Genomic DNA, 22,538 nt, shown 5'->3' with positions numbered 1-22,538 from the left:
ACAGCAATGCTCCTGCCGGAGCCTTGAACCTAGTCATCCCTCAGAGCCTTTCGGAGCAGCTGAGTTTCAAGCCCGTATAAAATATTTGAGATGCTGCGCTTTTGGAAACTGTGTACGATGCCGTCATAGGAAATTATATCCCAAATCATAAGCAGCTGTTCAGCTCCTCAGAGTGTGGTCCATGGACCAGCAGCATCAGCATCTCCGGGGACCTTGTTAAAAATGCAGGATTTCAGACCCAACCCCAGCCCTACTCAGGAGGAATCTGTATTTTAACAAGTGTATTCACGTGCACATTAAGGTTTGAGGTGCGCTGGGTTAGGACATCCTTTTATACGTTCCTATATCCTCCCTTCATTTCTTTGCATTTGTAAGTGCTTCTTTAGTGTTGGACTTCCTTTGTAGCCTGTGAGCCTCCTAAGGACAGGCGTCCTGGCTGTTTTGCCCAGCTCCTTAACCTCAGTGCCTGGGGTGTGGCCTGGTATACATGGTCAAGGATGGTTTTTTCCCCCTGAAATGATCCCCCAGAAAAGGGTCCATATGACATCTTTCATATTCTAGAATACTCCATAAGTTATTTTGTTTTGAACAATAAGCCCTGTCCGGAAGAGGCATATTAATGTTGAAAATGACCTCAGTGCTAGTTTGGATGTTTATAGAGGTCACTCAATGGGTTCAGTGAACAATGCGTAAGGAAATGCAACCCAATTTAGTCATCATTTCTGGAAAGTATGACTTCACGGTTGTAATCACTAGATATCACCGTGCATGCCTTTTGAAGATCATCTTAAAAAGTATTGCAGTATGCCGTTGTGCTGTAGGGTCGTGACATACATCCACTGAATTATTAAAAAACAACAACAACAACAACAGACAGCTCATTGAAGACTTTCCTCCCAGCTGCACACTGTCGCTCATGCTACAGCATCGGGTCATGAGTAGAATGTCCCTGCCTTGCCTTTTCCCAACAGGTCATTGAAGGTGATCAGTTTTACTTCCTGACCTGGGAAATGGGGATGCTGTTCTCCACCTCTGCTTGCCTTTTGGTATCATGTATTCCACTAACTGGCTGAGGGCTGGGCTATCCAGCTATCTGCTGGGCCCTCACCTACCCTCAACACCCTCAGTCTTGTGCCCCTTGCACTACCTGTAGCCTCCGCTGTCTGTAGCACAGGGGATGTGGCAGCCGTGGGCTCAGCCTTCTGCAAAGCTGTGAGGTCATGAGAGCTGTGGCAGGGCCTGTGTGTCATCACATTTTCTGTTCTTGCACACCCCTCCACCTTGCACTCCCTCTTGCCCTGTGCTTGTTCGCTGCCCCTCCCTACAAAGTCCCACCCAAATCCGCATCTGTTCCCTCCTCACTTTCTAATTCCTCATGCTCTAAACATTCACTCCCTCTGATCTTATTCCCATTCCTCAGGGCCCTGCAGCCAGGATTTTAAGAAGGAACCAAGGGACAAGAGCGTATGAATAACTGCGAGACCCATCTCTTATTATTATCATAACTGCTGCAGTGGATTGGACATCCAGTTTTGCCTGGCCTCTGGGTTGGGTGTGCAGGGGGATGGTGGTGCCATTCTCTGGGATGGAGAAGAGGAGAATGGGGACTTTCTGTTGAAATGTCTGACTGAGCTGAGGAGGGAGATCCCCATCCCTGGGCCCACCCTTACAGCAAGAAAGTAAAAATAGTCTGGGGGTGGGTGCAGCCATGGAGTTTGTGGTGGAAGGTGGGAGTGAAGGTTGTTTGGACTCACATTATAAGGGATCTTTGTGGAATTCACACTTTAGACATGGGGAGCCAGTGAAGAGTCAGGATGGTGGCATGATCTGATTGACATCTTAGGAAAATCCCTCTCATAACAACATAGAGAAGGGATCGGGGGGTGGGGGGCAAGACTGGAGGCAGACAGACCAGTGAGGAGACATGGGCCACCTGGACTGAGGCAGTGATAGGAAAACAAAAGGTGAGAAGGGTGGATGTATCAGAAGTTTCCAAAACAGACACAGGGTGGCGAGGAAAGAAAGTTACTGAAGGTAACTTCCTACTTTCCAGGTGCGTGGCTGACAAGGTGGGGGGACCCAGTCCCTGAGGTAGGTGCCCTGGGAGGAGGTTTGGAAATGCCAAGTTTGAGTTGCATCTCCAAGAGAAATTGTCCAGGAGACATTTAAATATGTGGGTGGGGCTGGGCAGACCTGGGCAGATTTAGGGGCCACCGGGATCAAAAGTGAGGGCAGGGATACAGAAGGCGAGAGCTGCTGTCCAGATGAGAGGCAATGGTGGCTCAGCCCAGAAACAGTGGCAAAATGACCCAGAGAAGTGGATGGAATTGAGAAACCTCTAGGAGGCAGAATGGACAGCACTCAGAGATGGTTGGAATGCCAGCGATGAGCTGGAGGTGAAAGTCAGAGGTGGTTCCCCCTTTTCTAGCCGCAGCATCTGAGAGGAGAGCAGTGCCACCCATGGGACAAGACGTAGTTTGTAGGGGCAAGATGATGACTTAGTATGGGTTCTCCTCAAAGCAGAGCTTGAGGCAAGGATTTGGGTAAGCCATTTTTTAAGGAGGTGTTCCAGGTGGGAAGTGAGCCAGGCAAGGAGGCGCACTGATGAAAGTGTATTGTTGCGCGGGTCGCTGCTGCGGGCGCCAGTGCCTCAGCCCACCTGGGAACTGATGACGGACTCTGGACCACACCTGACAATGGTCCCTGGTAGCTGGTTGAGCGTCGCTCCTGGGATGTTAACTCTCCAGCACTTCCATGCTGTTCCTTGTTGTGGGTGGAGAGAGAACTTTCTCTGGTGGTGTAGACAGCTGTCTCAGAGTAGACCAAGGAGGTGTGGGCAGGACACCAGAGGCATTTGCTACAGGTCATGACATGGCTCAGATGGGTCGAGTCCCAGACATCTGAGACTTCCAGGCGGAGATGTCCCCAAACAGAAGATGGTGACACTGCAGTAGGCATCAAGGATTCCTGACACTGTGCCCTGGAAGGGTGGTGGGTCTTTGTAAGTGTTTAGAGCCTGTAATTATCAGTGGTCTGGTTGGACCCCTCAGATGAACTCCTCTCCCACCCCTGGGGCTGGCTGAAAAGCCAGTGCTTTAGAGCTCAGTTCACTTCTCACAGAACAGTCATCAACTGCGAGTACATCCCTCCCTCCATCTCTGTGTATTGAGAGTGCCACTTGTCAGTGGTTCCAAGAAGTGGGGCTCATTAGGCAGAGAGGAAGCTGGGGACCTGGAGAAGACAGGCTCATCTGAGAACAAACTAAGAGAGCTGGGGTGTGGTGGGGAGTGCCACCACGAGCACATCACCGAGCTAAGTGAGTAAGCGAGCGGAGAGTGAGTGGAAGGAGTGCCAGCCCAAGGGTTGATGCCGTGTCCCCGGTCCTCACTGCACCCTCTCTAGCCACAGAACACAGGCAGGCATGGAACAGGTTCGCGTTTCTATTTCTTGCCCTTTGCAGCGGGACGATATGCTTCTCTCAGCACCACCCAGTAGAAATAGGATGCCAGCCGCAAATGTAATTGGAAACATCCTAGTAGCCACAGTTTTCAAAGTAAAAAGAGACAGGTGCAATTCATTTCCATAGTAAATTTTATCTAACCCAATATCCAAAATACTATCATTTCAACATGTAACCAACATAAACAATTATGAATCAGATATTTTACATTTGGGGGTGTGGGGCTAAGTCTTCAAACCTGTGTGTATTTTACACTTAGAGCACATCTCAGTTTGGACCCACCACATTCAAGGACTCACTAGTCACATGTGGCTGTGACCACTTACTGGGTGGCCCCAGTCCAGCCTGTCTGCCTTAAAGAACCACGGGGAGGAGCCAGTTCAGCCCCACCCATCTATCTCTCTCTGAGCATCTCTTCGTTGTAGGTTCTGATCATCATCATACAATAATTATGGTAATTGAGAATTACACTGTGGTGAGAGCTTTATGGACTTGACCTTATTTCAGCCACATGCCCTGCTACACATATATTATTATCCCTGTATTATGGGTGAAACAGTTCAGACTGAGTAGGGAATAGAGCAGAGACATGGGCGCTGGTTCCAGCATTGAGGGGCCCGGGTTATCTTTTGTGCACAGATTGGAAGCCACTTCTGCACAAAGCCTTGCCAGAGCATTCCCCCGACACCAGCCACCATGAAGTCATTCCTCCCTCCCCTAGGCTCTTTGCTATCTGTGTATCTTGATAAACCATGCCTATATCTTCTCTCCCTGCTGCTTGTGAGCTCCCCAAGAAAAGGGCTGTGTGGCGGTCATTTGTGTATCTCCCCCCACCCCCAATTTTACTCTGCACATAATAGGTGTTTGAAAATGGGGAATAAATGGAAGGACAAGTAATATTAATATTGCTTCTTCCTAATTCATAAGAGAGAAGGCATTTCCCCTAAGCATTCCCCCTGGCTGATAAATGAGTAACTCATTTCCCTGCTCTGGGGCTCAGCTTTTCCATCTGTAAAATGAGAAGGTTAGATTAAATCTCTCGCTCCAAGAAATTCCATGACTTGGTAGCATTTTATGTTAAGGGTCTGCTCTGTGCAGGGCTCTGCAATACAGATAAGAATTAGACAGGTTTCCTTCCATCGAGATACTCAGGGTCTAGGGTGGAGGTTCTGTACCTTTGTGGGGGGACTAGATCTCTTTGATGGCCTCTCCCCAGGGTGATGCTCCTCCCCTCTTTGTATATGTGGGCAGTTTTAGGGAATCCATTCAGTTTAGACAAAAACCTCCAGAGGCCCACCCCTTCCTTCCAGCCTTGTCTGAGCTGGAGCTAGGGGCCACGGAAGCATACCGTGTTACCAGAGGAGACTTCAGTGCAGAAGGAGAGGCAGACGTGCAAATAAGCCACTTGTCTCCAGTTGGAGAGGTGCTGAAACACGCAGGCCCTGGTGACCACTGGAGCTGCTGGGGAATGCTGGGGAAAGGCCTGCTGGTTGTTAGGAGTTTGCTGGGTTTTCAAACGAAGAAGGCCTCCTGCAGGGAAAGTACACGGCGCGTGCACATGCCCCGGGGTGTGAAAGGGTGCCGGCTTTTATGGACACTGAGTAACTATGCCTCTGGAACAAAGCAGAGATGAAACCGGGAAGATGGGGGTGGGAGGGGCAGGGCGGCAGAAAGGACAGAGAATGGCAAGCGGGAGAGGAGCCAAGGGGAGGTGGCTGAGTACTGGATACTTCGGGACATGCCGTAAGAGTGGGGATCGGGGCAGGAAGTCTCTACAGAGGTTCACAAGGACCTCAGGTCAGACGTGGGCCTTCCAAGAAACGAGCTGAAAAGTCAACACAACCTCAGACCCTGTGGGACAAGGGCTGTCTGTAAATTCAAGGTGTTTCCAAGGCTGTCGCTGCCCCCTGAGAAGGAGCCTTCCGGGCAGAAAGCTGTCCTAACCGGGCCTCATCATGGGCCTGCTGAGCTGCCAATAGGAAGCAGGTCTAGCTTGGAAAAATGAAAGCAGGGAGCTTTTCCCTTTGTGTGGTCCCATGGCGACTCTAACTCTGGCCCTGTACCGGCCTCCAGAGGCTGTGGTTAACATTTGGGGAAGTTAAAGGAAATCATTTTCTGGCTGCCCAGGCCCCGGTGGGCCTTCCTTTTTGCTAGAATTGCCTCAGCAAGGTGTCTCCACATGGCTCCCCTCACACCGGGCAGGCACCAGGCAGAGAGAGCAGAATGCCTTTGAGTCATTCAAAGCTGAGAGTGTGGGTTTTTCCTTAATATGTGTAGTGGTGTGGTAGATGGAGTTATTTCATGATGGGGAGATGAAAAGGAACCCTTGGGAACAAATTAACTAGATCCTTTCTAAGGTTCCTTCCAGATTTAACACCCTGATCCTGCGTGGTGCCAGCCTCTAGGCTGTGTACCCTCTGCTGTCCCCTAACCAGACTGCTTTTTGAGCTAGCTATACAGATGCTTCTGACTGCTCCTTAATCAAAAGGAATGGGGGCAGGAGGTGATGGTCCATTGGGACCTATTGTGTGCCAAAAATTGTGGGGTTTTTCTGAAGTTGTTTTTTTTTTTTTTAATTTTTGAGAGAGAGAGAGCATGAGCGGGCCAGGGGCAGACAGAGAAGGGGACAGAGGATCTGAATCTAGCTCTGCACTGACAGTGAGCCTGACGTGGTGCTCAAGCTCACGAACCACGAGATCATGCCCTGACACAAAGTCGGACGCTCAACTGACTGAGCCACCTGGGTGCCCCCCAATTTGTTTACAACAACATGACGTGAGGGAGGGGGTTATGATTCTCATTTGACAGATGCATTCACTGAGGCTCAGGGAGATGTGCACATTAAATATGAATACAGGACCCGTGTGATAAACCCTAAGCCAGGAGCTAGAGAAACAACAGAGAACACGATGTAAGTGTTGCCCACACTCAGGGAGCTTATTGTCTAGTAGGGGAGAGAGAGACCCTAGTGAAACACCCCCACACATAAATGGTATTAGGAGAGTCGAGTCTGGGCTAGGGAAGGCTTCCTGGAGGAGGTGACCCTTGAGTTCAGATTGGAAGCATGAGTAAGTATTAACAAAGCAGAGAGTCGGGAGCCGATGATCAAGCAGAGGGAAGAGCACTTTCAAAGCCCTTGAGGCAGGAAGGAGCTTCGATCTTTCCCAGGGCTCAGAGGTGTGTGTGGCTAGAGCATGGAGAGGGTCATAGAAGGCGATATTCACTAATTCCTGGGAGGAGTAGACGGGGATCAGCACCACATGACCTCCTGAGTCCGGAGTGAGCAAAGAGATTGCATGAGAAAGAGAGCAAACTAGATTCTAGGTTCTGTGCCTGTCATACCTGTGATCTCATTCAATCCTGGAAGCCACCCAGGGGTAAATATTTTCGCCATTCCATTTTATGCAGGAGAAAACTGAGGCTGAGAGAAGGCAGGTAAGCATGGCCCCACAGCTGGTCAGAGGTGGCGCTGGGTGTCCTACCACATTCAGTTCCAAAGCCCAGGCCCTCCTCAGCTTCTCACCTCAAGGGCCTGGACACGGCAGCTGCCATCCCCACACCACCTGCCTGCCACGAGCCTCCTCTTCCAGGTGCAAGATTTCCCGCAGGGAGAGCCCGGGCACACGCTCCTCAGCCCCGTGTTTTTGGCTTCTGGCCTGCCTCTGTGGCATCCTTGCTTGGAATCAGACAGAGAAACTTGGGGTCTGGTAATTGTATTCCATTAAGCCTAATTAAGATGCAAATTTGTACAGTTAATGAAGAAGGCAATTTGGAAGCAGTTTGGCTGGTGACACAGGACCCTCCTCGGTGCCTTTCCTCTCAGTAGGTGGGTCTGAGGATATGGAAAATGTATGCACCGCCACTCACCAAGCTGCCTCTGGCCGCTCTCCAGGGATCAATCCTTTCTGCTGAAGAAGGACAACCCAGCCCAGGTAGAACACACTGTGCACAAACGACTCAGATCACATAATCCCTGACACAGGGATCACCTCGTTCTGGGTCCTTGGACCCCCACGCACAGGCTCTGCCCTGCCTGGGTCCCCTTATGTGGGTAGGAGGGCCGGAAGCAGTTTTCTGAAACCAGACTGCCTGGGTTCGAATCCTGACTCCACCCTCACCAGCTGTGTCTTTGGGCAAGTTTCTTAACCTGGCTGGGCCTCAGTTTCTACCTCTGTGAAATGGGACACAAATAGGTCGCTGTGAAGATGAAGTCAGATAATGCATGGAAAGCGCTTAGCAAGCCCCTGGCACGTGGATGTTGGCCACTGTGGGTAGCAGTTCTGCCCCCAAATCCTGGGCTCACAAACTTCTTTTTGCTGCCGCCAGAGGTCTCTCGCCTTGGAGTTGGACTTTACTCAGGTCCTGGATCCCCTGTCCCTGTGGTCCACCTGGCTGCAAAGCTGGGGTACACCCAGCCTCTGACCTTTGACATGGATTGCCACTTATGGTTGGCTGTTCTCCCATCCTTGGATACCAGAATTGGCCTCTGACCTGGACTTTCTTTCAGTACCTGATCCCACGCCTCCTACCACCTGGCTCCCCCTGCACCTGTGGCCAGATTCATTTATAAATACATTACTCAACTGAAATCATCATGATTATAGCTGATATTTGTGGAGGAGGGCTCACTGGGTCAAGCTCTTTGCCTACAATCATGTTATTTTGTCCTCACAACAATTTATAGACGCAGAAGCTGAGGCTCAGAGAGGTAGAGTGACTTGTCCAGGGTCACACGGCTGGTATGGTAGGGAACTGAGCTCAAACTATGTCTGTCTGACTTTTTAAGCCTTTTGTCAAGCTACTCGGGAATTCCCAGGTGCCTGCCTTGAGCCAAGCCCTATGCCCAGCGCCTGGGGCAGAAAACACCGTCTGTAACTTCGAGGGCCTCGCAGATTTGTAGGAAAGAACAGACAGGAGGACAGACCATAACAGCAGGGTAGAAGTCCTGTGATGGAGGGAACCCATGGGGGGAGCACTTGGTTAGGGAGTTGAAGGATGGGTGGAAGTCTCTGGAGATTTGCAGTGGAAAGGGCATTCCTGGAGGTGGGGAACAGCAGGAGCAGTGGCATGGAGGTATGAGATACTTGGGTGTATTGAAGTTTGGGGGTCAGGAGTTGGTGGTAGGCAGGGAGTGGCAGTGGGAGGGGGAGCCGGGAAAGGCAGGTAGAAGCCAGATCACGCTGACCCTCAAAGGCCAGGCCAAGTCAGAACTTGGCAGAGGTTTAGAGTGACGTGTTCAAGACTCAGACAGACCTGGGCTTGAGTCTGAGCTTTTCCGCGCACTGGCTGTGTGACCTTAGACAAGACTTTACCTCTCTGAGCCTTGGTTTCTTGGTCTATAGAATGGAGGGGGGTGGTAATCAAAAGGCCTCTCTTACAGATTGGTTGTAGGAAGATGCACAAAGGATCAGGACCACCTTTGCAAAGTGAACCTTCCATATGCACACACTGTTGCCCTCATTTGGGAGGCTAGGAGATAGGGAGCCACTGCAAGAGCCAGGGGACAGGGGTGGCCATCCCCGCATGTCCACTGGGTCTATCTAGCCTGTGCCCCGACAGCTGTCAAGAGGGATGGGTTTTGTGGACCACCCAAACCAGATCAGTGGGTAGAGAAAAGGGGGAGGTTTCCTCATTCAGAAGTTTATTGTTTAAAGGTGAGAACAGTCTTTCCACATTGTACAGCGTATACAAGAGTGGGGCAAAGAAGAACTTAAAACTGTGTATTTCAGGGGTGCCTGGGTGGTTCAGTGGATTAAGCGTCCAACTTCAGCTCAGGTCATGATCTCATGGTTAGTGGGTTTGAGCTGACCCTCTAACCATGGGTCATGACTGTTGGGCTCCGTGCTGATGGAGTGGAGCCTGCTTGGGATTCTCTCTCTCCCTCTTTCTCTCTCTCTCTCTCTCTCCAACCCCCGCCCTTTCCCCATATGCTCGCAGGCTCTCTCACTCTCAAAATAAATAAATACACTTTAAAATATTTAAAAAATAAAATGGTATAAGGGTGTATATTACAAACTTTCACATTCCCTTCACAATCTTTTCACATCTGTTTCTTGTTGTACCCATTCTTCCCTTAACACTTTACCTTAAATGAATTTTATATTGACTTTTTTTTTTTTTTTGCTTAACTTTGTCCTGACACAATACTATTTATTAAATCAAAAGCTTAAAAAAAAGTCACTTAAAATCCTACCAAGGTAAAACTGGGGATTTTCAGGAAACTTTTCTCCCAGGATACACACTCATCCAATTTTGCATAATATGATTATACACTATTTTGTGCCCTTCTTAATTTGACAGCCGTGAACATCTTCCCATATCAACAGAAAAAGCCACATCATTATTAACAGCTGCATTTTTTTCTCAGTGTTCACATGAGCCAATATTTAACCAATCCCATAATGATTGTTGTTTATATAGTTTCTGGTTTTCCAATAATAGAAACAACTCTGGTGAACACCTCTTTGTATGCTGTGGGATGACAGATTCTCAGAAATAGAATTGCTGAGGAAAAGGATGTATATTTTAAAGACTTTGAGTACAAAAAAAATTACCAAACTGCACTCCTGGAAGAGAGCCCTAATTTAGACCATCACAGCTGTAAGAATGCCAGCTTCCTGCACATTCATCTGCCTTGGATTGCTCATGTTGATAGGAAAATAAAAAAGCCCAATTAGGAAATACAGTTGACCCTTGAACAACACAGGTTTGAGCTGCATGGGTCCACTCGCATATGGATTTTTTAACAGTATAAGACTGTAAATGTATTTTCTCTTCCTTATGGTTTTCTTCATGTTTTCTTTTCTCTAGCTTACTATAAGAATACAGTATCTAATACATACATAAAATAGGTGTTGATGGATTGTTTATGTTATTGGTAAGGCTTCCGGCTAATAGTAGGCCATTAATAGTTAAGTTTGGGGTGAGTCAAAAGTTATACATGGGTTTTTGACTGTACGGGGGGGGGGGGGGCGGGGGTTGGTCCCGTGACTCCCATGTTGTGCAAGGGTCAACTGTACTTAGCAAAGAGATTTGGAAATTGTTTATTTGTGATGGTAATTTTTTTGAGAGAGAGAGGACAAGCAAGGGAGAGAGGCAGAGGAAGAGAGAGAGAGAATCTTAAACAGGCTCCATGCTCAGTGTAGAGACCAACATGGGGCTTGATCCCACGACCCTGGGATCATGACCTGAGCCAAAACCAAGAGTTGGACGCTCAACTAACTAAGCCACACAGGTGCCCGTGATGGTAATTTTTGTGTAGAGGCTCTTTATTCTTTTCTTGGCACATCTTATCTGATAATAAAACTGCTTCTGGTCTGTTTGGTGGAATTAAATCTATCAGTAGTTTATGTGTTTGCCTCTTAGCCCTGTGACTTCCACAATCTCTTCTGTCTTAGCTCAGGCTGCCACAGCAAAGTACCATTGACTGGGCGAGTAAACAACAGACATTTACTTCTCACAGTTCTGGAGGGTAGGAAGCCCAGGACCAGAGTGTCAGTATGGTCAGGCTCTTGGCAAGGGCTTTCTTCCTGGCTTGCAGACAGCCACCTTCTCACTGTGTCCTCTCATGGCACAGAGAGGACCATCTGGTGTCTTTTCCTCATCTTATAAAGGCACTAATCCTATCATAGGGTCTCTACTCTCACAACCTCCTCTAAACCTCATTATCTCCTAAAAGCTCCATGTCCAAATACCATCACATTGGAGTTAGGGCTTCAACATGTGAATCGAGGGGACACATTCAGTCCATGGCATCTTCCGTGAAGACAAGTTTGGGAACCAGTGGGCTAGATCAGCACTTTCATGTGAGTTTTGTCCCTCCAGCGGTAGCCAATCAGCCCAGTTGTCTATTGAGTCTCTACTACATGCCAAGCTCTGTTCAGTATACTCTCTTTGTGTATTGTGTCAGTGGAACATCCCTACAGGGAAGTAATTATTAACTCCATTTTACAGAGGAAGATCCTGAGGCTCAGCTAGTAAGAGATGGAGCTCTGATTGGGAGGCTAACTCCAATTCCCTGCCCATTGTCACTCTGCTGCCTCCCCAGATAGACTGTAGACACGACTTGTGGAGGGTAGGGGTATGTCGTGCTTGCCTCTGGATCCTATTCCAATGTCAACACAAGGTAGATAGAATCTAGTCCAGCTCTTTATGGGTAGAGTGAAGACCTTAGCATTAGATGACTTGGGTTTGAATCCCCCCTCTGCCCTTACCAGCTCTGTGGCTTTGTCTTTGGCTTTACATCTCATAAATGGGGTTTATAATCTCTACTTTGAAAAACTGCTTTGAGGACAAAACCACTAATAATGTATGCACCTGGTACATAGTAACTACTAAATAAACTTCCTATTTTTGGTATATTCATTTAGTCCCCCAAAGACCCCTGGATCCAATGAATGGAGCACCATGGAGTTAGAGATAATTCCATGGACTCTCAGTATAATAACATCATCCATTCACTTATTCATTCACTCAGCAAATATTGATGCAGTGCCTGTTATGTGCCAAGCATCAAAATCCAGCGATGAACAAGATAAAAGGTCAGCTCCCAACGAGCTTACCTGCTAGGGGGATTGAGATAGAAGATAAAGTAGCAAGCAACTAAATCTATTTCAGTAGTGCTGGGTGCTATGAGGAAAAAAAGAAAGCAGGATAAGAGAAAATATCAAGCAAGCAAGTGAAGAGATTAGAAATAACAAAAGAGAAGGCTTGGGGAGGAGAATTCCTTAGACCAGAGATAAAAATGAACGCACCATGGGAAATTTTTAATTAGCAAATTTGGTGCCTAAAGCAAGCAGCAAACAGAGCTCTCAAGCCAACGTTGTAAATCCTGAGGAAGGGGGTGCCAGCCAGGCGCTAGAGCTAGTGGCCCCCTATTCCAGTGATTATAATAATCACAGACGTTGCCCATTGAGCTCTTTTGTTTCCAGCTGCTAGGGGAGTACGTTATTGCCGCCACATCAATTCAGCACAATGAGAAATGAAATAGTATTTCATAATCAGGATGAGACCTTGTTTTACCTTTCACACCAGAGCAGGTCTGACACCTGCCCCAGTTCTGGCCGTAGGCAGGGCAGCTCCAGACCCCAGGGCGTGGGCCTCAGGACCCAAAGAGCAAACCGTGGGCAGTGTTGGAAGCTCAAGTCAGGATAATAAATGCAGAGCACTGGGATGGACCTCAGCAAGGAGTGGGCTTTCAAGATTCTTCTCTGCTGAGATTTGCCCAGGAGAGTTCTCAGCCCTGCCAGGAACCAAAACATCCTTCTTGAGAAAGGATCTGGGGCCACTTCCTGTAAGCTTAGATGCATGCAGCTCCTGGCCTTGTTCCTATGGTTTGGGGCAGTGTCTCAGATCAGAATCATTCGGGACTCCTTATTTGAAATGCAGCTTCTGGGCCTCATGCCAGACCTCCTGGGTCCAGTTCCCCGAAACCTGCCTTTTGACAGGCTCTTCAGTGGTTCCTGTGGCCTCCAGAGTTGGGGAATGGTTGGTTCGTAGGGGGGTACCCTTCAGGAGAATATTTGCAACCAGGATTGTCCTAGGACCACCAGAGCATGTGCCTGCTGCTGTCAGATGGAACTTGCCAGTCAGGCTCAGGGGCAGGGGCCTGGCCACATCCCCAGGACTGTATTTTTGCCTCAGGGAGAACTGCAGCAGGAACAAAGGCAGGAATTTCAGGACTTGGTCTCTGTCATGCTGTGAGGCAGTCTATGTGAGAAGGCTCTGACATACTTCTAATGAGAAGGAAAAAGAAAAAGCTTTGTATATATATATATATTCTGGAAGCCAATGTGTGACTTTCACATGGATTGTTTTCCAGCCTGGACACAATTTTCATTTCTCTCTGGTGAGTCATTACAGAAGTTACCTTTTTCTCTCTGCTTCTTTCAAGCGAAGGACACATTTCATGGAGGGGCTGAGACCACCCCAGGGACAGGCCTAGCAAGTTTACACTTTGCCGAGCCCAGTTAGAGGACCCACTGAGGCCATCACAGGACCTCACCAGTCCTGTGCTGTGGGGGCCACAGACTCTCCTGACAACCAAAGGGATGGTCATGCCATCCCTGTTAGATCGGGGTTGTTTTCAGGCTATCTAGCGGCCATCATGCTGGTTTTAATGAGAAAATGTCCACAAGTACCTTTTGGCATTCATTCAGATAACAATCAGACCGTATGGCATAGTAATGAAGAGCATGGGTTCTGGGAACCATCTTCCAGCAGCTTCTCATCTCACTCAAAGTCAAAACCAAAGTACCTACCACATCTGCAAGGCCCCATGTGAACTAATCCCTGCCACTCCTCTGCCTTCCTCTGTCACTCAGCTCCAGCCATACTGATATCCTTGGTGTTTATCAAACATGTGAAAGATGTGTCCACCCCAGGGCCTTTGCACAGGCTGTTCCCGCCTCCTGTGATGCTCTTTCTTCTAGACCTTTGCATAACTCATTCCCTCACTTCCTTAGGCCTCTGCCCAAGTGCCACCACATCACCCTGACCATCCTTTATACAATAGCACACCGACCCCAGCCATAATAACCCTCTTGTTTTCTCAGAGCATTTATCACTGCCTAATGTAGTATTTATTTACTGTTTTGTTTTTTTGTTTTTTTATAAACTGGCTCTGCCCACCAGAATGGATGGGAACTTTGTCTGACTTGGTTACTGCTATTTTCCCAACATCTAGTATATGTCTAGTGTATTATAGACCCTTAATATTGATTGATTACTTGATTGAATGAATGCCTAGCTTTGTTTCTTGCTAACTGGGTGACCTTGAGCTTCTTAGCAGTTTCCAAGTCTATAAAACGGACATGATAATAGAGGCTTACATATTAAATGTAAGTCCTTTGCATGGCCAACACAATACAAGTGCTCCCTGGTGATAACTGACCTTAGACTATTATTACTTAGACCAAAAAATTAAGATAGAATGTACTAAAGAAAAGGAAAGAAGTGTGCAAAAGGCTGTCATGCTGAGAGATGACAGAGGTTCTGACCGGGTCAGGTGGTAGGAATCAGAAAAGCACCTCAGTAGGGGTAGCACTTGAGCTGGGCCTTTGGGTTGGGCAGGATCTCAGCAGGTCAGGAGGTCAGTACATTTTATAGAATGGTGGTGCGACAAAAAGGAACTGCGTGAGCAAAGACACAGGAGGCAGAGAGTTCAGGGACTGGTCAGGCTTGCTTTTTTTTTTTTTTTCGTTAAAAAAAACGCTTTTAAAGTAAGAAGTGAGGAGGTATTGTATAAAATCAGATAAAAATTCAGGTTCTGCCTCCTGTCAGCTCTGTGACCTGTGACCATTACTTAACCTCTCTAAACCCTGGTTTCCTTATCTGGAAAAGAAATTTTAAAAGTACTTAGCTCCTAGCATTGTGCTGGCCATTTAACAAGACAATGCGTATAATCCCCTAGCACCACACCTGGATTCTAGTAAGAGCTATAAATGTGAGTTGGTGGTCCTGGAAAGAAGCAGACCTGGGGGTAAGGAGCCCCAGGTGAAGTCTTCACCTCCACCCCTGACGTGCTTGGTGATTTTGCCAAAGTCGCTTGTCTGAGGTCCAGTGCCTCCTGATTCTCCTGAAAATCCTGTCCTCTATAAGAACTATCACTGAGGCTGGTAGCTGCTTGCTGGGACCTGTGGCACTCGGGGCTGAACCTGCTCATACTTGTTTTTCCTCCAACAGAGCAGAGCCTCCCGTGGCCCCAGGAAGCAGCAGGCAGTGAGAGGTGTGGAGTCCCCAGTGCCTTCCTGTGCATGCCTGTAGCAGGTGAAAATGCGCTGGAGACACAAGACGGAGACAGTAAATTGCTTCCTGTTGTCTTATGTCGGGAAAATAGTGCTGCTTTTACCCTTCTAGGCTTGGGCTGCCTCCCACAAGCCTTGTTTGCCTCTCCCACCTTTCTACTGCCTTTACCAGGCTGTGTGAGCTTAAAGACCAGACAAGTGCAGAGCAGTGACCCAGGAAGGGTTCCCTGCCTCTCATAGTCGTTTTTCCTAGCCAGTGTCCTTCACAATCCTGCTTCCTCAGGACAGGGAAAGAGACAGCCAACCCTTGATTCCTTGACTGTACTGTGAGAGGAGAGACTAAGTCAGATGGAGGAGTCACTGAGGTTGCTGCTCCCTGAATATCTGGACATGCGAATAGGAGTTCGTAAGAAAATGTAAAATATAATTCAGTCAGTGCACTGGCATCTACTAGGCATTCACATTCAATCTACCTTGAATTCTCAGGAAGATTCTAAGAATCCCCTTCAACTGACAAATCCTTTCATGTTAGACACCTCCCCACCCCAGAATGCTGCAAGGAGTTGTTTGACCTGTTTCTCTCCCTTCCCTTCCCTTCCCTTCCCTTCCCTTCCCTTCCCTTCCCTTCCCTTCCCTTCCCTTCCCTCCCTTCCTTTTTCTTTCTTTCTTTCTTTCTTTCTTTCTTTCTTTCTTTCTTTCTTTCTTTCTTTCTTTCCTTTCTTTCTTTCTTTCTTTCTTTCTTTCTTTCTTTTTCTCTCTTTGTTCCTTTCTTTTCTTTTTTCATTTCTTTTCTTTCTTTCTCTCTTTTTCTTTCTTTCTTTCTTTCTTTCTTTCTTTCTTTCTTTCTTTCTTTCTTGATTTCTTTTTCTCTCTTTGTTCCTTTCTTTTCTTTTTTCATTTCTTTTCTTTCTTTCTCTCTTTTTCTTTGTCTTTCTTTCTGTCTTTCTCTTTCTTATTGTGGAAAAATGAACATAACATAAAACTTATATTTTCACCATTTTTATGTGTATAGTTCAGCAACATTAAGTGTATTCACATTATCATGCAGCCATCACCACCATCCATCTCTAGAACCTTTTTCATCTTACAAAATTAAACCTCTGTACCCATCAAACACTAACTTCCCATTCCCCCTTTCCCTAGCCTTGGCAACCATCATTCGACTTTCTGTCTCCACAGATTTGCCCTGAGGATAGAATCATACAATGTTTGTCTTTTGTAACTTGCTTTTTCACTTAGTACAATTTCCTCTAGGCTCATCTCGGTTGTAGTATGTATCAGAATTTCATTCCTTTTTGAGGCTGAATGATATTCCATTATATGCACAGACCACATTGTGTTTATTCATTCATCTGTTGGTGGATTGCTTCCACCCTTTGAGTGATGCCACTCTGAACATGATTATATCAGTTTCTCCTTCAAATTGTCCATTAATCCTTTATTCCAATTATTGTGTAGTTGTTCTGATGGCAGTTAGCTAACACCTCTCTTTAACATCTACACCCTGGGCTCAGGAACTGGGGGAATAACAAAGCAGCAGGAGGCAAGGGTCAGGGTGGGGGTGAGGGACAGCCAGAGTTGGGTCAAGACAAGGAACCAAAACATGCTGTATATTCACAGCTGTAACTTCCCTGGATTAGGAAGGTTCTCTTGGTAACCATTTATGAAGACTATGATTATTTCCTAGTGTCTGTGATTGTTTTCATAAGAAGCTAAGTGGTTCCCATGTTATTATAAAGCCCAAGAGTTGTATGGAATTTTAACTGAAATACCACAATCTAAGGCTATTTGCCTGTCATTCATCCATTTGTTCAACTTCCTGAGTTTACTGCTCTATTTAAATTGTTACAATCAGTGGAGGTTTTACTGAGTTCTGGCAAACAGAAAGAGGGGAAAAAAATCAGTGGAAAAAAGTAGGATTGAAGCAGATTCCCATTTAGGAAAAAGATGGGAGGCTGACAAGAAAGTACAGTGGTTCAGGTTGCTGACTGCTGACACATTGTGTGGCCAGGGCCAAATTACATACATGTCCAGGCAGAGCAAGTGGTCCTCTATACCAGTGTGGTGTCAAGGCACTGAGAAGAATCCATCCTCCATCCTGAGACAACTCCACCTCTCCCTTCCAATCATGGTGCCTCACATTCCACCATTCAAGCACATTAGACATGCGATGATAGTTGTCCAAATGTGTCAGAGAGGGTTTTCCATTTTCAGAGCCACTCTCTAAAATGCAGATGTTCCTTCAAGAGAAGTCTGAATTTTATAGCCATAAGGACTTTTATTTATTTATTTTTTTAAACCGTAGTTCTTTTTTTTTTTTTTTAATTTTTTTTTCAACGTTTTTTATTTATTTTTGGGACAGAGAGAAACAGAGCATGAACGGGGGAGGGGCAGAGAGAGAGGGAGATACAGCATCGGAAACAGGCTCCAAGCTCCGAGCCATCAGCCCAGAGCCCGACGCGGGGCTCGAACTCACAGACCGCGAGATCGTGACCTGGCTGAAGTCGGACGCTTAACCGACTGCGCCACCCAGGCGCCCCTACCATAAGGACTTTTAGAATTCCTCTAGCTCAATTGTTATCAAACTGTACTCTGAGGAATTTCTGGGCATACTGGGGCAAAGAAGGTCGCAAGAGTCAAGCAGATAGGGCTCTGGGACCCCCATTCCTCCCCCACTAGTCAGAGCAATCTGCTTTTATCTGATTATAAACTTTTTTTTTATATATAAGAACCAGTAGTTGAACTACCAAGGAAAGTGGTGTGGGGTTTGAAAGCATCTGATCTAGTGCAACCCCTTTGTTTGACAGAGGAGGTCCAGAGAAGCTGAAAGTCACACAGCAAATTCATTCAACAAATATTTACCAAGCACCTACTATGAGCCAGACACACAGTAAACAAACATGAGTGGACAAATCCTGTGCCACGAAGAATGGGCTCTTCTCTTTAGGGTGGGTCCTCTGCAGATTTGCAGAGGATGGGGATTGGATGCACGGGGAGCATCAGCAGGGAAGGGGACAGCCTTCCCCCCACCACAACGTGTGCCTGCCAGATTAGCCTCGTCCCCCACATATGAGTGATGTCATCTCTCCTGTACATGCAAAAAAGAACAGACATATGTTCTCCTTAGTGTATTGTTCCCCCACTGTATTGTTCCATCCTTGCTGATGCCCTACAATATGTGTACCTACTGTGTGCTGAGCAGTGCTGGCATATGAGGCTATAAAGCTGATGAGGGCATGGCTCCTGTTGCCAAGGAACCTCCTGCCTAACAGGAAAGAGAAAAGCTCCAGACAAATGACCACGCTGCAGAGTCAGCACTAAACGCCAGCCTTGGCATTAGGAAGGGAAAAGACACATCTATCCAGGGGAATGGGTCCTCTCTTATCTTCCCAGATTTTTAGTTAGGAACTTGGATGTTGGAGTCTGGAAGCCCTGGATTCAAAGCCCAGCTGGGCCATGGAACCATGGAGTCTGGGCAAGGGACAGGAACAGAGTTTCATATGAAAAATGTGGGTGATAATGATAGTTCCTTCCTGATGGGGTTGCTGTGAGATTAGACATGATGAACACTTAACCTCAATAGATGTAGCTCTTATTTCTAGGGTTTACAAATAAGGCAATGGTGGGAGAGAAACATTCCAGACAAAGGCACTGCCCAGATACAGCACCCTGAGGGCAAAGCAGGCAGCCTTGAACAGGATACTCCATGTGCTGGTGCAAAGAGCCATGGAAAGGAAGGTGTGATGGCAAATGACACAGGAAGGTGGATCCAGTGGCAGTAGGGCCCTTCCCATCCCAGATTGAGGACATAGGCCCCCTAAAATTGTTTATTAGCTTTGATCGTTTTCTTATAGAATCCTTGGGATTTTGTGTATGTAAGATCTTGTCATCTGCAAACAGAGAGGTTTTACTTCTTCAAGTCTGGATGCCTTTATTTCATTCTCATGCCTAATTGCTGGGCTGCCTTTAGCTCCTTTTATTTTTGGCTAGGTGAGAACCAGGCCTGGCAGGGTCAGAGAGAGGGACAGACTACCCTTTGGTGGGCTGACCAGACAAGGGAGGGCACACAGGCATAGCCCTGTGAGTGCCAGGGCAGACCTCTCAAGCCCCACTGTGACAAGTGCTCCCAGGCTAATGAGCAGAGGGGAGGACACAGGGAAATGCTTTTCTGTAGCACTCATAGCTGGAGCATATTTCTAGAGCATTCAGTAACTGTTTCTTGAGCAGCTCCCTGGTTCTTGGGGCTGAGGGCACAGAGATGACTCAGACTTAAATTTGGCACCCACGGTCTAATGAAAAAGTCTGATCAGTAATTAAGGTATTACAACCCAGCTTGACCAGGGTTACAACAGAGGTCTGTACAAAGTTCAGAAAAAACCTAGGGAAGGAAGCCAAGGAGCCCCGTCTAGTAGAACTCAGCCTTAAAGGAAGTGACATCAGAGCTGGTTGTAAAGCATTAATTGAGTGTATTGCCAGGCGGAGAAGAGAGGAACAGGCAGCCCAGGCAGAGAGAACAGCATTTGCAAAGGTATGAAGGTGTGCGAGAGCCAGGCCTATGGAGACAAAGTGGAGTATCGAAGAGGGAAGTTGGGTCCCCTTGGAAAAGGCTCCTGTGTGAGGTCAAAGGTTTTAACATGCAAAGCGCCACACTGCCTGGCCCTCTCCCTCGGTTTCCTGAGTAGACTATGGTTTTGAGTACTTCTCTTTGGGGCTTCTGTGGTGCTGATCGGAGTAATGGGCAAAGGAGACAAGGCACCAAGAAAGCGAAGTGGATTTATATTAGAAGTGCAAGGTGCCCTTCAGCTAGGTCAGAAAGATTGGTGTGTGGAAGATAGAAAAAATGCGAAGAGGGAACAAATGCAAGCTACGGTTTTTGAGGGGAGAAAGGGAGATTTGCTGGCAAGCAGCTGACACAGGAAGTGGCACAGTAGGGTAATGGATGGGAGAAGAGGTGCTGTGGGAGTTGTTTTGTTTTGTTTTTGTTTTTGTTTTTGATTTTACCTCTCTTAGAATCTTTGGTAAATGTTTAAGTTATTTTCCAGCTGTTTTCTTCCTGGATGTTGGACTTGAATCTCTTCTGAATGTAGTACCATGGATAGACTGGACACAAGACAGCCCAGTTTCATTTGGGTTGCCAAATGGGGAGGTGGGGGTTATCCTGTGTGTCCTATTTGTGGCCTGGCAGCCATGGCAAGCCATTAGAGTTTCATTGGGAGAAAGAGGTGATTGGATGTGTGGTTTTTAGAAAGATTATGTGGCTTCTGCGTGTAGGATGGGTTGAGGGGACCCAGATCAGAATCAGGATGACTATTTAGGAAGCTGTTAAACAGTTGAGCAGAGATATTATCTACGTCTGAACCAGAGCAGCAGTGGCCCAAATGGCCATTATCTTTGCTTTTTAGCAATCTGTGGTGCAAATCTTAAAGCAGCTCTAAGTACGAGAGGCCAGCAGTTGGGAAGGAAATTCCCTTTAACTGTGGGGTAGTTTAGATTTTAATACCCTACCCTAGGGCCTTGGATTTTCTTTGTGTAACTACACACCGGGAAGGAAGTTTATTTGAGTAGGACAGGGTTTCACCTGAGAGACTCGCCTGTCACTTCTGCAGTGCTTGGAGACATCTAGACAGGACCACTTTCTTTTTGGTCTGTTGACTCACACATACCCTCCAGGAAGTTTCTCTCTGGGAATTTATAGAGTCTGTCCTTACATTTGCAGAAGGAAGCAGCCACATGTAAGGTTTGCAGTCAGTCACTGGGGAGATGATTGCTGTTGGTACTGACCAATTAACCAGCAGGACAGAAAGTTCTTGGATGAACAAGGACACAGCCCCAGCCTTCCCAAAGGCACATTGGAACAGGGGGAGAAGTGGGAGCCTTACTCATGTTTCCATCTCCAGCAGCTTGGCCTAGCATAACACCTGGTACCGCATCATTGCTTAATTAATAGTTCCTGAATATATTAATGAATTAGCATAACAAGAAGCCCTGAAAATGGTCACATTAGGTCAGGATTGTGATGTGTTAAAAAGAATTCATCCATTCACTCATTCATCATTTACTCAGCTCCTCCTGCCATTCAGCTTTGGATTAGGCAATGGTTCATAGTCTTGGCTGCATCTGAAGAGTTTTCAAAAATCCTGATACTCAGACCACATGCCAATCAAAATCAGAATCATTTGTGAGGGTGGGAACCAGACATTAGTGGTTTTTGGTTTGTTAAGTCTCCCTGTGGGATTCCAGTGTGCAGCCACAGTTAAGAACCTATGGGCTAAGGGGCGCCTGGGTGGCGCAGTCGGTTGGGCGTCCGACTTCAGCCAGGTCACGATCTCGCACTCCGTGAGTTCGAGCCCCGCGTCGGGCTCTGGGCTGATGGCTCAGAGCATGGAGCCTGTTTCAGATTCTGTGTCTCCCTCTCTCTCTGCCCCTCGCCCGTTCATGCTCTGTCTCTTTCTGTCCCAAAAATAAATAAACGTTGAAAAAAAAAATTAAAAAAAAAAAAAAAAGAACCTATGGGCTAGGTACTGGAATAATAGGTGAATATCATATTGTCCCTGCCCTTATAAGGATCAAAGTCTAAGTGAAGGATACCTGAATTCATTCATTCATTCATTCATTCATTCACTCCCTCTCTCACTCATCCATCCATCCATCCATCCATCCATCCATTAGAATACAGAACATTAAATGCCTTAATGGAGCTATGGAAACAATACTGTGGGAATCCGCAGGAAGAAATGTTTACATGTGGCTAAAGGATATAGGAAAGCTTCAAAGAGGAAGGAAATTTTAACATGAGTTTTGTATGATAAATAAAAGTTCAGGGGTGCCTGGCTGACTCAGTCAGAAGAGAATGTGACTCTCGATCTCAGGGTCATGGGTTCAAGCCCCACATTGGGTGTAGAGATTACGTAAACAAACAAACAAACTTTGAAAAGAGAAGTTCATCATCTTCCTTCCTTCCTCCATCCTTTTCTTCCTTCCTGTCTTCCTCCCTTCTGTTCTTTTCTTCCTGTCTTCTTTAATGACCTTTCCATCCCTCTCTTTCTCCTTTTCATCCTCTTCGCCTGGTTGTTGCAGGCAGGCTCTGAGGTAGGCCCCGAAGGAGAGAATAGTGTACGAAAATGAGGTCCCCATTCTAAAGGTACATCCTCTTCCACAAGGAGGGAATAACATGTGTAGAGCTTGAAGGCTGAAAGAACTTGGGGTGTCTGGGGACAGTGGTTTCATTATTATTGGAGTATACAACATCATGCCAGCAGCCTAAAGAATTTGGACTTTTCCTTAAAGGCATTTAGGAGCGTAATGATGGTGTGATGAGAGTTAAAACAGTGCTT

The 22,538-nt window shown here is 46.9% G+C and overlaps 1 protein-coding gene across 4 annotated transcripts in view; it reads left to right on the top strand.

Annotated features, from left to right (window-relative positions):
• Positions 1–22,538, top strand: part of HRH1 (histamine receptor H1) — an 85,263-nt gene that overhangs the window by 38,643 nt on the left and 24,082 nt on the right. The window contains exon 2 of one of the 4 annotated variants that reach the window (XM_086697421.1): positions 15,143–15,259. The exons of 2 other annotated variants lie outside the window; for them this stretch is intronic. In XM_086697421.1, the coding sequence (XP_086553547.1) occupies positions 15,214–15,259 (46 nt within the window). In that variant the 5' untranslated portion in view covers positions 15,143–15,213. Of the gene's footprint in view, positions 1–15,142; positions 15,260–18,847; positions 19,733–22,538 lie in introns of those variants that run through there. One more of the 4 variants, XM_086697425.1, reaches the window with a different exon arrangement.

Source organism: Puma concolor, chromosome A2 (assembly GCF_028749965.1).
Source record: "Puma concolor isolate L17-30 chromosome A2, mPumCon1.1.hap2, whole genome shotgun sequence".
NCBI classification, from domain to species: Eukaryota; Metazoa; Chordata; class Mammalia; order Carnivora; family Felidae; genus Puma; species Puma concolor.
Note: the sequence above shows the minus strand (reverse complement) of the source record. Positions and strands in the feature narration are given on the sequence as shown.